A 14,747-nucleotide genomic window follows, 5' to 3' on the forward strand; every position below is an offset into this window, starting at 1 on the left:
CATTTCTGTTTCTTTTTTTTTTCCTTTTTTCTTTTTTGGTACTGGGGACTGAACCCAGTGCACTTTACCACTGAGCTACATCCCAAATCCTTTTTATTTTTTATTTTGAGACAAGTTCTTGCTAAATTGCTGAGGCTGGTCTCAAATTTGTGATCCTCCTGCCTTTGCCTTCAAAATTGCTGTGATTATAGTTGTACACCACTGCACCCAGCTCAGTTAAAATTTATACTACTGCTCTCTGTGTGTGTGTGTGTGTGTGTGTGTTTGTGTGTGTGTTTGTGTGTAGCTGAGTATCAAATGAGTATAAAACTCAGGACCTCACATATGCTAGACAGGGACCCTATCACTTAGCTAAAGCCCCAACTAACACTACATTGTAAAGTATAGTGTGTAATGAGTAGAAGCCTGGAATTGGGAATCAAGAGACATTTGAGTTTGAATCCTGGCACTATGATGATTATTTTAGATAAATTATTTCCCTAAGTCTCAATCTCCTCATCTATAAAATGGGAAGAATCATTCAAATCTCATTTGATTAAATAAAATGTATGATATATGTAAAGCAGTTAGCATAGTGCTTAATACATAAAAAGCACTCAACAAATATTGGACTTTTGTCATTGCTGGGTTATTTTCATTTTTTATTTTACTATTTTTCTTGAGATACTGGGGGTTGAATTCAGGGCCTCACAGAAGTGCTTCACCTCTGAGCTACATCCCCAACCCTTTAAAAATTTTTATTTGAATTTTGAGACAGTTTTGCTAAACTGCACAGCCTGGTGATTCTCCTGCCTCTGCCTACCAAGTATCTGGGATTACAGGTGTGTGCCACCATACCCAGCATCATTGCTGAGGTTATTGTTAATATTGTTGTTGTTCTATTTAAAGTAACCAGCAGACTAGGGGTATGGATTTTCACTAAAGATGACCAGCTCCATGGTCACCAATATTTCATAATTGTTCTCAAATCAAATTATTGCCAGTTAAACAGAAGTACTGAAATGAAAGAACAGTTATTTAGTTGTATATACAGGAATGTCAAACTTTTTGGCCAAATAAACCCTTCCAGGCAAAGGTCCATTTAAAGTGCAACTGCCTCTTTCAATTAGAACTCATGCATTTTTTTCCTGTCTAGACATCAGGCAAAGTAATGCCTGCCTCTTGTGTCCCAGAGGCCACAGCCACAGAGATAATCTCTTAGTATTAATCATCTCCTTCAGCCCATGAGCTTCAAATTATGGTCAAGGAAAGGTCCCAGAATTGAACTACTCCATAGAATTCTTTTGGTTTTTATTTTTTCCCCCTCTACGAAAACTGCCTTAGAATTTATTTCTGCATCTATTTCTTAGAACTTGATTTTCCTTTTACTGAAATGAATGTCAACATATTGTCAGCACACGAATAGCTAGTACTTACCAAATGCCAAGTGTATGCCATTGTTTTAAGTGCATAGTACGTTACATGGATTAACTCATGTGAGTAGCATTATAGCTCTTATAATGTTGAAAACTGAGGTCCAGGGGAGTAAAATAATTTGCCTGTGGTCACTCATCTGGTAACTGGCAGAGCCTGGACTCAAATCCAGACAGATGGGCTCTATGGTTTTTGTTTTATTTTGTTTTTGTCTTTGTTTGTTTGGTTTTTTTTTTAAACTGGGGATTGAAACCAGGGGTGCTAACCACTGAGCCACATCCTCAGCCCTTTTTAATTTTTATTTTGAGACAGGGTCTCACTTAGTTGCTTAGGGCCTCACTAAATTGCTGAGACTGGCCTTGAACTTGTAATCTTGCTGCCTAAACTTCCCAAATCCATGGGATTACAGGGGTGGGCCAACAAACCTGGCCCAGCTCCATGTTTTTAAAACTACAGTATATTTCTTCTTGTTAAATATCCCTATAAGGTATATCTCATATTTACCCACTTTCTTTCCATTTCCACTGATGCCACATTAGTTTTGAGACTTTTAGGATGTCTTAGTTACATTACAATTGCTCCTCAGTTTGTCTCTCTGTCCAGTCACTCTTATTGCTTATCTCTGGCTATCACTGCCAGATTCATTTTCTTAAAATACTAGTTTCATTATGTCACTCCTCTAGCCAAGAAACTACATTTTTAAAAAAATTTCATTTTTAATTGTAGTTGGACACAATATCTTTATTTATTTATTTTTATGTGGTGTTGGGGATTGAACCTTGGGCCTCGTCTGTGCTAGGCGAGCGCTCTACTGCTGAGCCACAACCCCAGCCCCAAGAAACTACATTTTTATTGTAAGATACACTTACCATCGTAAGCATTCACCATGTTCAATTCAGTGACATTAAATATATTCATAATGTTATGTGGCCATGACCACGATCTATACCCAAAACTTTTTCATTATCTGCACCCATTAACAACAAATATCTCCTCCCCTGTACACCCTAACAAAACGACAGAAATTCTGCTTCCATTATACAATATTCCTTCCTCCTTTCCTCCCCGCAACACATAGCAATCTCTCTTCCACTTTCTGTCAATTTGTCTGTTCAAATAACTACATTTTGCAAACCATTATCTCCTCCCTAATTTTCAGGTCTCTCAAAATTTGGCCTCACCCAATCTATTTAGTCTTATTTCTTCACATTTTCTAATATGCATTCTCCATTCTAGTAAGATCTATTTCCTTAACACCATTCTCTTAGTGACTTCAATTATGTCTATAGTCAATATTACTTTAGCATATGTACCATTGAGTGTTAGCATAGAATTTAATCTTATAGGTTTACTGGTCCAATTTCATTTTACAAGCTACAGACATTAATAACTTATTCCAAATTACACACAATAAGTGGCAAAGATGGGATTTGAGCAAAGAATCCAAGTTTTAAAAAATAATTTTAAACTACCATTTATTTTACAGAGTATTCTCATACAAATCCTGAAGAGCCTTTACTACTATTATTATCATTATTATCATTTTCTAGTCTACAGGTGAAGAAATCCCAATCCAGAAAAAAAAATGGGCTTACTCTCATGAACTTGCTTTCTCCTAATGTAATAGTGATCCATTTCACCTTTTGACTATAGCCCTTGCATCTTATTTTAAAAGGGCTGTGTTTTTCTTTTCTTCTTCTCCCTTCCCCTTTCTAACCTGGAGGTGAGGAACAAGATTACCTTGAGTTATCTGACCTCCAAAGGAAGGAGATGTTATTGGAAGATCTAGGAAGTGACTATTTCCCAAATTAACGAACTGAATCTCAACACACATCAGGATGCACCTGGGACCCCTCTGCCAGCGTACCTTTGAATAGCTTCTTTTAAAGCCTTCTGTTTTCCCTGATGGGCAGAATCACAGCCTCTAGGACGTGAGTCTCCAGTATTTCTCCTTTCCTAGTAAAGCAATAAAACTTCTTTTTCTTTTTTCTCACAACAGTGTCCTCGTTATTGGATTGGCATAGGGGACAAGAACCGCGCTTTAAATAACACCAATAATTGAACCTTAGATTTTTCTCATGCCTGTAGTAAAACAGTAAATCGTGTGACAGCAACCTTGGCTTTTCAAGACTGACAGAACCTAGCGTCATGCTGCACTCACATAATTCAGTAAATAAACATGGATACACTGATCGCTGCACATAGAATTTAGGAAGATTTGCTCTAATTTTGGCACTACATTTTAACCACAAAGGACTTAGGTAATGACAACATAAGTCCCTATCATTAATGCAAAAATGTCTTTATATCACAGTGTCTGACACAGAGTTATTAAAGGGCAATTGTCCTATGCAGAGCGTTATAAATTACAAAGCTGCACCTTTAAAGCAGAATTTAGGTTCTCTACTTAAAACATTTGAAGAATTGGAGGAGGATTCGAGCCTCTTAAGTTAGTGGTCACGGTTGCTTCGGACGCAAGTTTGGTTTTCTCTGGGCTTAACATTCCCATCACGCGGTCTGTGGGTAGCCCACACCAGGAACCTTCATCTCCTAGGTGCAGGCTCAGACCCACCCCTTTCAGAGGTTCCGCCCGGCCTCTCTGTACACTCAGCCCCGCACAAAGATGGCTCGGAGGCGAACTGGACCAATAGGAGGTGGCGTTGCTCCTGGTTACCTAAGTAACAGCCAATGGGCAGCAAGAATTGGGCCGTGAGGAATGGCGGCCTCCGGTGGGACAGGCGGTGGAAGTGGCGGAGAGGAAAGTGGAAGGGGGAGAGCCAGGCGGAGTAAAGGTCTCTGCCGCCGAAGCCCCGCGTTGGGGCGTGACAGTAGTCCCGAAAGGCCTAGCCCCAGTCGGCTGGCAGCACGGGTGAGAGGGGGCTGCGAGAGAATGGTCAGCCAGGTAGGGACAGAGGAGCCAAGCGGAAGACCCGGGCTGGGGAGCGGGGCTTCATCCTGATGCCCTGACCCGAGGGCGGCTGCCTGGGGTGGGTACCAAGCCCAGCTCGAGTTTAGACCACTCGTCAAGTCTCGGGAGAGCGCGCAGCACCCGGGTTAGCGGTCAGAGCATGAGGGGCTGCGTCTGGAGGGAATGACAGAACTGTGTGAACAGAAGAACCTGCGGGGCTGGAGAGCAAACCCAGGTAGATGGAAGGCGCGGGGCTGGAATGCAAGAATGGGGTGGGAGAATGGGTGTTGCCTTGTGGAGATCTAGGGCTTTGTTTACTCTGGGCCCGCCTCCACCAAGGTGGTGGAGGTAAGTCCTGCATACCGAGGCTTGGGGAATGGGATGCCTGGATTACTTTGATGGGTGGCATCTTTGTCTAGACCGTTTAGATACCAACAGGCGTATCTCGTATTAGGACCCGGCCCAGGCGTTCTCCTTTCCCTTTAAATAGAGTAGTGTTCTGATAGCATTACTTCCTAGTCTCTATCGCTTCCAGGTCTTCCTTGTTGTCTTTCTGGTGCCACTGTTTTCTTCCCACCTTCTTAACAATACATTTGTTTACTCTTCAAGTAAGAGAAAAGGGGGGTTAGATTTATTATTAAAAAAAAAAAAATTCAAGGTCATTTAAATGCACTTAAAACATCTTTCTGTTCTAATTTCCTAAAAAGCTTAATATTTGTTCATCAGAGCCTTCATTTTCTTTTCTTTTTTTTAATATTGACAGACCTTTATTTATTTATTTATATGTGGTGCTGAGAACTGAACCCAGTGCCTCACACATGCCAGGCAAGTGCACTACCACTGAGCCACAGCCAGAGCCCAGAGCCTTCATTTTCTTATCATGAAGATTTTAAAAGACTACAAAATGCTTTTATTATAACTGAAAGAACTTTGGCAAGACTGTCATACTCTGGGAAGGGTGGCTTATCCCAGAGTTGTGTTTTGAAATATCTGGGACATAAGAAAACAAAGATAGCAGGAACCAGGCATGGTGGCACATGCCTATAAGTCCCAGTAACTTGAGAGGATTGCAAGTTAGAGGCCAACCTCAGGAACTTAGCAAGGTCCTCAACAACCCAGCAAGACCCTGTCTCAAAAATAAGAAAGAAAAAGGACTGGGGATGTAACTCAGTGGCAAAGTACCCCTGGGTTCAGTCCCCAGTACCAAGTAAATAAATAAATAAATAAATAAATAAATAAATAAAATAGCAGGGATGTATTTCTAGTATGCAGAGTAATAATATATTGGTTTATAGAGAAAAAATAGTAATTTCCTTTTAGGTAAATGTTTGAGCTGATCCTGCAACTCATCATCCAGAGCACAGAATGTGGGTGGATTCCTGTTTAGAAGCAGGAATCTTCACCCCTAGGCCATCTATTCTCTTTAACAAGATTATTTAAATAACATACAAGTGTCGTTTTGCATCCCTTATCAGTCATTATCAACACTGACTATATTAAACTAGATTTGTCTCAGTGACCATGGTTACTGGTGAAATTCCTTTTTTGCACAATGGCTGTGCAGCTGACTCTTAATTAGCATGGCTAATTACATAAGTTGTAAATTAAAATTCTGACACTATATTCTGCAGTGATAATATGAATTATTTGCCACATGTAGCAATTTCCAGCCAAAAGTATCCATGAATTCGACTCCATCTGCCCTTTAATTGGTACTTCTGATGGTAGTCTTAGGAATGGACATGAATTTGACAAACAATTACTAAAGGGAATTTGCTATTTCTCCCTAGATAATGGAAATTTGTAATATGTACTTTTGAAAACAAATAGGAAAGAATGATGGTAAGGTTGAGGTTAAGAGATGGGGTTCCAAGTTACTGTTGAGGTATAATAAGTTACCCCCCCAATTTAGTATCTTTTAACATGATGTTCACAGATTCTGTAGGTCAGGAATTTGGGACTGGTACTGTGGGGATGGCTTCTCTTTGCTCCATGATATCTCAGATTAGATTTGCACTCAGTGGCTGGAGGCTCAAATCATCTGAAGGCTCCTTTATTGATGCCTGGTACCCAAACTAGCATGATTCAGAGTTGTGGATGGCCACCTGGAGCAACAACTCTCTGTCTGGCTTGCTTCCTCATTGCATGGGAACCTCCAGGTAGTTGGACTTCTTATGTGGTGGCTCAGGTCTCCAACTGTGGGTGCGCCAGTGAGCAGATGGAAGTTGCATCATCTTTTATGATCTAACCACAGAACACACATAGCTTCCATCATTTTCTATGGTTGAAGCAGTCACAGTCCTGCTCAGATTCAAGGGAAAGGAATTAAACTTCACGTTTCGATATATCATTGGCAGGTCAGATTATATTTGAACATATAAGATGGGAGATATTATTACAAACATCTTTGGAAAATACAGTCTACCACATTTGGTAATAAGGTAACCTTTCAAGTTTCATCAGTTTCCTTAAGATATTTAGGGTACAGGTCCCAAGGGCTAACAGCATACCAAAAGGTTTACAACTAAAAGGCGGGGCTAGGATATTGACCATAGATAATCTTCAAACTGGAGAAACTTTCCCTTTTTTTAGGGACCTTATACTAGTTTCTCTGGAACAAGATGGGATACCACTCTGGAAGTTTCATGTAGCCTTTAGGAAAAGTAAGTACAACAGATGCTCCCTCTAAGTCCCAAGGTAGTCATTATGGCTCCTCAAACCCCACTGCTATACCTCTTCCCAAATTTGGAGTGAAGCCATGTTAATTAATACTTCTAAACATTTAAAGGAAAGATTCCTATAGCCTTGATTTTGTGTTTATGTTCTAGAGTGATGGCTTAGTTATAAATTTTGTAAAAGATACATATCTTCAGATTACAATGGACATGTTTTGAAAGGATGAACTGTTTCTGATCTGTACATAAGTTGACTATTAGTGCTGTGACTTTATTAGATCTGAGAGAGTCGAAGATGACTTATAGCTATCAAAATGCCTAGCTGCACTTGACAGAATTTTCCTCAGCTGTTCTGATGGAAAATTTATTCTCTTCCTCTCATTAATGTTGCATTTGCAATGAAGTCATGATGACCTCTATTCAAGCACACTCTGATGTTGAGCTGATGGTAAGAGTCTGTGGGCCTGAAATTAGATGCTGACTTTATGAGACATTCATAGGACAGAGGACACAGCAGGTACCAGCATCACTTTTCTGAGAAAATAGCCCCTGGAGATTTGGAGGGGCTTTAGTACAAATAGAAAATGACCCTTGCCTGGGAGTGCCTTTTACTAAGTGAAGGACGTTGGATGTGTAGTTGCTGACCGATAACTAAAGAAGTGAACAAGTCCCAGAGAAGTGACCCCAAACATCTGTGGGAGAGCTTCCACAAGGCTGGCCTTTATTGTGGGGCTAGAAATGAATGTTTCTCCATATTTGATTGAGAACATAGGGATTCTCAGGACTTACCTGGCCTTGTGTCTGAAACTAAAGCTTAGAGACAGGGCCAGGACCTCAAAGATGTGCCTGACCCTGCTGTGGTGAGACCAGGCTGCTTTCACATTAGACCTTTTCTGGGTTTTGGGTATCTGTATCAAAAACAGCCAAAATAGCCCATAGGATATTGATGAAGAACAGATGGGTGGTGATTATAGTTTTTGTTTCTTCTTCTTAGCTTTTACCTCATTAGTCCAACTTGCAAAATTGTTCTGTTTCAAAATGTCCTTTGAATTATGTTGGTGGCATTTTGATACTGAGCAGAGACTTTAGAGAATCACATCTAGTTGTGTGCACCAGGTCTTGCCCCTGTGCTGAAAAGAAGGTACATGTGTCCTGATGGTACTCAGTCAGGTGCCTGAAGTTCAGACTCTAGGTTAATTATTAGTCACAGGGAACCTTTCAATGGTGATTTATACCTCAGAGAGCTTTTTACACATTATTTCCATTTAGCAGAATAATAGTCCACAGCTTTCAAGTGAGAATCCAGTGATGGCTTGTTAAAACTGCAGACTCCCTAGCTCCACCTGTATAGAATCTGATTCGATAGGTCCAGGTTTGGGCCTAGGAATCTGCATCATTGTCATTTGAGAAAACATTGTATTGCTTAGATCTAGAAGAGATGAAGGGGTGAGTAGAAAGGCTTAGGAAATTTTTTTAAATAGGGTTTGAATTTTTTTAAATAATTTCAAATAATTCAGTAATTTAAAATAGAATTTCAAATAATTCTATTTGTCTCTGTTTACAGTCAATGATATTTTGAATATCTTCTTATAGAATATCCTGAATAGAGCATTCTTTTACCATCTAGCCTGATCCAATGGTGGTTTTTTTCCATGATGCATTTTGTCATAGCATTTCTTCTGCTCCCACTGCACTGTATCCCCCTGGACCACCCATTCATACTTGGATGTATCAGTTGGCTTTTGCTGGGTGATAACACCCACCCTAAAATACACTGGCTTGAAACAACAAGTCTTATTTGTCAGTGTGATTTCTGTGAGTTTGGGGCTCAGCTCAGCAGGGCAGCTGTCCTGGTCTTGCTTTCATTGTTACCATCCCTGTTCACAATGCCCTTCAGCCCCGCTGTCACTCAAAACTCCCACTTCCCTCTCTTAGTTGCTATAAACTCTGCCTAGCTTTCAGAGATCTCCATGAGCTAACCTGACCTAAAATTAGAGGCCATAGTACAGGATAAGGAGGACTGGCCATAGTCAGGGGAGGCTTGTGTGCTAATCCCATCTTGACCACTAATAAACTTTTTTTTTTTTTTTTTTTTTTTTTTGTACCAGAGATTGAACCCAGGGATGCTTAAGCACTGAGCCATATCTCTAGCCTTTTAAAAATATTTTCTCTAGAGACAGGGTTTTGCTGAGTTGCTTAGGGCCTCACTAGTTGCTGAGGCTGGCTTTGAACTCGCAGTCCTCCTGCTTCAGCCTCCCAAGCTACTGGTATTACACGCATACGCCACCACACTTAGCCACTAACACATTTTTTAACCACTCTGAGTTTCTATTTCTCCATCTGTAAAATGAGAGAGTTTGGACTAAGTCCACAAGGTCTTTTTAGATTTAAGATTTTTGGCTGAGTGTACCCATTACTCCCTAAATAAGCTCTGAACTGAATCAGACCAGGCTTCTTATTTTCCCATTGGATATCCCATGTGTACGTTGCTCTTTCTGCTTTCATTTCTTAGTTTTCTTTGCTGCTCATTTTAAATTCTGACCATGCCTCTTTGTTAATCTCTGGTATCCAACTTGTCACTCTATTACATTTTCTCTGGTATAATTCAGTGTTTTAATTGCTAGTCTTATCTACTAGATTATCACCTCACTGAGGGAAGAGACTATATTGTATACATCAACTAAGCAAGTAGTGGGTGTTGAGTAACAATTTGTAGATTAAGCCTTCATTTCCATCCCAGATCATAGATAATAGAGATTGACTGAAAACTCTTAAGTGGGAAAAAGAAGTGCATGGGCAGATGTGGTGGTTGTGGTGGTTGTGGTGGTGGTGATGGTGGTGGGGATGATGGTGGGGGTGGTGGTGATGGTGGTTGTGGTGGTGGTGGGGATGATGGTGGTAGTTGTGGTGGTGGTGATGATGGTGAGGATGATGGTGGGGGTGGTGGTGATGGTGGTTATGGTGGTGGTGGTGGTGATGGTGGTGATTATGGTGGTGGTGATGGTGGTGGTTATGGTGGTGGTGGTTGTGGTGGTGGTAATGGTGGTGGTGGTGATGATGGTGATGGTGGTGGTGGTGGTGATGATAGTGATGGTAGTGGTAATGATGGTGGTGGTGGTAATGATGATGGTGGTGGTGGTAATGATGGTGGTGGTGATCATGGTGGTGGTGATCATGGTGGTGGTGATGATGGTGGTTGAAAAGGAGGGTGTTTTTGTTCAATGTACCCAAGGTGACATATACTTACCAGTCTGGTAGCCTTTAAAGTACATCTGTGAAATGACTTTGCTGTCCATTCCTCCAGCCATCCCGTGACACTGACTCTTTTCTGTTTATTTCCTACAGATTTCATCTTTTTCTTCTGTAAGCTGTCACCATGACCCTGACAAAAGGTTCTTTCACCTACTCCAGTGGGGAGGAATATCGTGGAGAGTGGAAGGAGGGTGAGAAGGACCCTGAGGGGATCCAGTGATGAACAAACACTTCATTCAGCTGAAGGAAAATACATCAGGATAGAGAGCCAATTTTATGGATCCTCATTTCTTACTCCAGGGCTTAATTTCACACAGTGCCTTTCCTTTGTTCTATTTTAGGATTAAATAAAGGAATTAGAGAATGCTGTTGTTAATCTAACCTGCACAAATAAGTTGAATCTTTCCAAAATTCTAGATTTGCAGTGTTATAATATCCTTTCATGCTTTAGTAGGATTATTTGAGATTTTCTTAAATAAATGATAATGTAACCAGAAGAACAAAATGAATTCTTTAAAAGCCAGTAAATTGAGTACAGAATTTGTTGCAGTGTCTTGATTACAGTGAACCTTAAAAAGTTAAAGAAGATCTGAAAATTAGGGCAGACACTTAAGACCAAATGACATTCGTTCCCTTGAATTTCCTGTGACAGACAGCTCGTTACATTTGGAAGTATCTATTCATAGGAATAGAAAAACTCTTCAGAGCCTGAGACCAGGCAGGAAGTGGTTTAATGATGTTCGGTTTGGAAACACAATCTGGCCATTTAAAGACTCATGTGTCCAGTCCTAGTCAGCCAGGAACTGCCTGGAGGAGACTGGATCTCCAGTGCAGCAGGTGATATACCCTTGAGCCATGAGGAATTGTGCATTTTGTGACCTTGCCTCCTTCTGTCCCAAGTCTTTTCTCCCCTGCCCCAAAACTTGCTGTCCCCTTTAATACAGCCTTTTAGAGGAGAGACTTGCTGAGGCTCTGCTGGGTGGTCTCTACCCACCGAAAGAACGCCCTTGCACTGTCTGAACAGCATGACTGCTTCCCAGCATCTTGCCCAGGTTTTCTGGTCAGGTTAGTGAGTGGGCACAGCCCTATTGATGTAACAGAGCTAAGCCAGTGCTGCCAGTCAGGCTGTTAAGTTTATTCCATAGCTTCACAATGCTAAAGGGTGCTTTTATTTTTTTCTCTGAGAGGCAGTATAGCTAAGGTCAACAGAGGGCTGCAAGTCAGGCTGTCTGCTGCATTTGCATTCTTGCTATAAACTTCCAGCTCTGGCATCTGGAGTAAGTTACTTAGCTTCTCCTTGCCTCCATTTCCCCATCTATTCAATGGGAATAATAATAGTACTGTATCTACCTCATAAGGTTACCACAGGATTAAATAAGATCATAAATACTAAGTGCTTAGAAGAGTGGCTGGCTATGAATGTTGGCTACTATTATTTTAAGAGCTCTCTTATTCATACTTAGAGAGATGTGCTCCAAATCTGATGGTTGAGACTTAAGATGGGAGGTTCCAGGTTTTTCTGGTGTCAGACTCTGCCCTGCTAATGCCACCATTTTTTTTCTCTCTTTTGTGAATAGGGTCATGAAATGTATGGGATGCTAGGCAAGTGAGAAGGGAGCCTGAAGTTGCCCCATTCTAACCTGTACCCTTTTTGTTCAGGCCGCAGGCATGGTTTTGGTCAACTGCTGTTTGCAGATGGTGGGACCTATCTGGGTCATTTTGAGAATGGGCTCTTTAATGGCTTTGGGGTACTGACCTTTTCAGATGGTTCAAGGTGAGTATTTCTCAGCTTTAAACAAGGGAGACTCTGATATAAAAATGGGATATTAGTGAATCTGATCAACCTTGAATTTGTCCCAGGCACTCTAGAAAACAGACCAGGAGTGGGCAGTTCTTTTATTGGTTACTTTTTAAATAGATTTGAAATTTGAAATATCAGGGAGGTGAGTGACCTTCCACCCCTGCTCCATTCATTTAAGTTCTTTTCCTGAGATTGAGCCTTTGAATCCTCCTGCCCCAGCTTCCCAAGTAGCTGGGATTTACAGTCATGCACCACCACACTGGACTTGGCTCCATGGCACTTTTAACTAATACATACCTGCAGCTGCTTGACTCAGTTAACCTGGACATCTAACTTGCCCATGAAAGGCTAACCTCTTGGTGTTTCTGCAGGTATGAGGGGGAGTTTGCCCAGGGCAAGTTTAATGGCGTCGGAGTCTTCATTCGGCATGACAACATGACCTTTGAGGGGGAATTTAAAAATGGTAGAGTAGATGGTTTTGGTAAGTTGCATCCCGGTAGGTTGGGTAACGTAGGCCAGCCTAATGTAGGTTTAGGCTGTTTAGTTTTAATTCTTCTGTGGATGTCCAGCAATCAATAGTGATCATGCCTTAATGATCCTAATGATATCTGTCAAACTCACCAATGGAGCATGCCTGAGTAGAGCTGGGAGTTTTGTTTTGTTTTTGGTATTGGGGATTGAACCCAGGAGCATTTAATCATTGAGTTACACCCCTATCTCCTTTCATTTTTTTATTTTGAGGCACGGTCTTGCTGAGTTGCTTAGGGCCTCACTACGTTTCTGAGGCTGGTCTCAAACTTGTGATCCTCCTGCCTTAGCCATGGTACCCAGCTGAGTTTTTTACTTCTATAACCTCTACACAAAAGCTGAGCTCTGCAACGTTAATGTTACTGTCATATTTTCTCTGCCCTCAAAGGCCTGCTGACTTTCCCTGATGGTTCTCATGGAATACCCCGCAACGAAGGTCTATTTGAGAACAATAAGCTGCTGCGGAGGGAGAAGTGTTCTGCGGTAGTTCAGCGGGCCCAGAGTGCCTCCAAGTCCGCCAGAAATCTCACTGCTTGATGAGGCAGTGGGCACAGCTGGAATAGTGTCAGTAAAGCCCATGACCACCTGAGATGAACAGAATGAACCAGATTTCAGATGAGATGAGGATGACCACGGAGCCGAAGCCTGTGATGTGCCCCATCACCTGCCAATCAGCAATTTGATCACAGAAAGTGCTAAGGATTTTGGCCCAAAGACCCCTCAGTGGTTAGCAGTTCTGTCTTTTCTTGATGCTTATTTGCTGAAGACAGGAGCTGTGTTTTCTTACTTGTCGACATTTCCTGTTCCTGAGACCTGGGGTTACCCAGTACAGAGTGGCTGCGGCCTTCACTCCATTTACTGCCAAGTGATTCAGAATCTCCTCATTCTGCCTATGTTTGGGGCACATGACCCTAGCCCCCATAGGGCCAATGCTGTGTGCTGCCCTGGCAAAATGAGGTACAAGATAGACAGTACAGTGACCCTGTGAAAGTCGGGCCAGAACTTCTCTGTACATGAGCCCCTCATTCAGTGCAGTTTGAATCCTGACTCCAGGCTCCAACTTTGTCTGATCAGACTAGTCTTTGTGTCTGCTTATTTCCCCTGTGAAGGATCTGGTAAGAGTGTTGTTTTCTTCTTTCTTGACTTTACAAGTCATGTTCCTTACCTGAGTTAGGGCATATAATCCAATTTCCATTTGTGTCTCTCCGTTCTTAGAGTCTATCAGAGAGAATTCCTTTGTGGCATAGTCAAGAAAGAAACTGATGTAATAGTAACCTCATAAGTTGTATTCATTACTCACTCCAGGTCAAGGGGCAGACATATCCAGCCTCAAGGCCTTCCTGGGGAGTGGACTAAGTGCTGGGGAAGGCCTGCATCGACACAGTTCTTTCACTGTAGGTGGTAGATCAGACTCACCTACACCCCTGGGTGTAGGTAGACTCACACCCACCCTGGGACTGTGGTGAACTAAAAGCATTGGCTGTTCCTCGCATTTGACTTGCTATAACTCTCCCACCAAGAGCCTTGATCTTCAGGCCTTGGTCAGATTTTGGAAGGTGGAATCCCTATACAGTTCATCATGAGGCCTCCAGTTACCACAGGACCCAGACATACCCCCAGCTCCCATCCTCACACTGAATCTCCCTCAACAGCAGACTATGGTGGAAATTATAACCGTGTGCCTCTATTTATTCTGTGAACTGTATTGTAGAATCAAGTGTTCATAGAAATAAACAAATCACCAGATCTGCCTATACTTTGTTTCTATGACTTTCTTGCCCTGAATCCTCATGAATACCAACACATTTGTTCTTTATAAAAGTTAAATCAGTGTGGGGCTTGGAACTGACAGCTGTACTATATAAAACATCACCTAATTCTCAGAATGTCTGCAGAGTAGAATGTATGAACTTTTTTTTTTTTTTTTTAATCAGACAAGATTAAGTTGCCCAGAGTGGTGAATGGATAAGTAGAGCTGGGTGGAATTCTATCACGGTCTTTCTGATTCCAGCTCCCTTTCTATAGGCCTCCCCTCACCCTGAACATCAGAGTGTGCAAGGCCTGAGATCATTATAGCCAGACCTGCTGGTTGACTTTAGTCATATCTCCTCATACCTGGGTTTCCCTGTTTCTGCAACACTAGAGCGACAGAACTTCCCCCACCATGTTA

General features: G+C 41.8%; 1 protein-coding gene across 4 annotated transcripts; it reads left to right on the plus strand.

Moving 5' to 3' along the window:
- The first annotated feature begins 4,136 nt into the window (after positions 1-4,136).
- Morn4 (MORN repeat containing 4) lies at positions 4,137-14,323 on the plus strand. 4 transcript variants are annotated; one of them, XM_027930348.2, is made up of 5 exons: positions 4,137-4,556; positions 10,342-10,439; positions 11,908-12,022; positions 12,421-12,530; positions 12,966-14,323. In XM_027930348.2, the coding sequence occupies exons 2-5, from the start codon at positions 10,373-10,375 to the stop codon at positions 13,112-13,114; spliced, it is 441 nt and encodes a 146-aa protein (XP_027786149.1). In that variant the 5' UTR covers positions 4,137-4,556; positions 10,342-10,372; the 3' UTR covers positions 13,115-14,323. The 4 variants fall into 4 exon arrangements, with proteins under 4 accessions (XP_027786149.1, XP_027786150.1, XP_027786152.1 ...); XM_027930349.2 differs by having other exon boundaries at positions 4,137-4,315; XM_027930351.2 differs by having other exon boundaries at positions 4,137-4,282.
- Positions 14,324-14,747: the final 424 nt, after the last annotated feature.

The sequence above is a fragment of the Marmota flaviventris genome, chromosome 4, assembly GCF_047511675.1.
Source record: "Marmota flaviventris isolate mMarFla1 chromosome 4, mMarFla1.hap1, whole genome shotgun sequence".
Classification (NCBI taxonomy): Eukaryota; Metazoa; Chordata; class Mammalia; order Rodentia; family Sciuridae; genus Marmota; species Marmota flaviventris.

Coding starts and splice junctions, on each gene's coding strand:
- Morn4 (XM_027930348.2), top strand. CDS start 10,373: ATGACCCTGACAAAAGGTTCTTTCACCTACTCCAGTGGGGAGGAATAT. Junction 10,440..11,907: donor TCGTGGAGAGTGGAAGGAGG/GTGAGAAGGACC, acceptor CTTTTTGTTCAG/GCCGCAGGCATGGTTTTGGT. Junction 12,531..12,965: donor TGGTAGAGTAGATGGTTTTG/GTAAGTTGCATC, acceptor CTGCCCTCAAAG/GCCTGCTGACTTTCCCTGAT.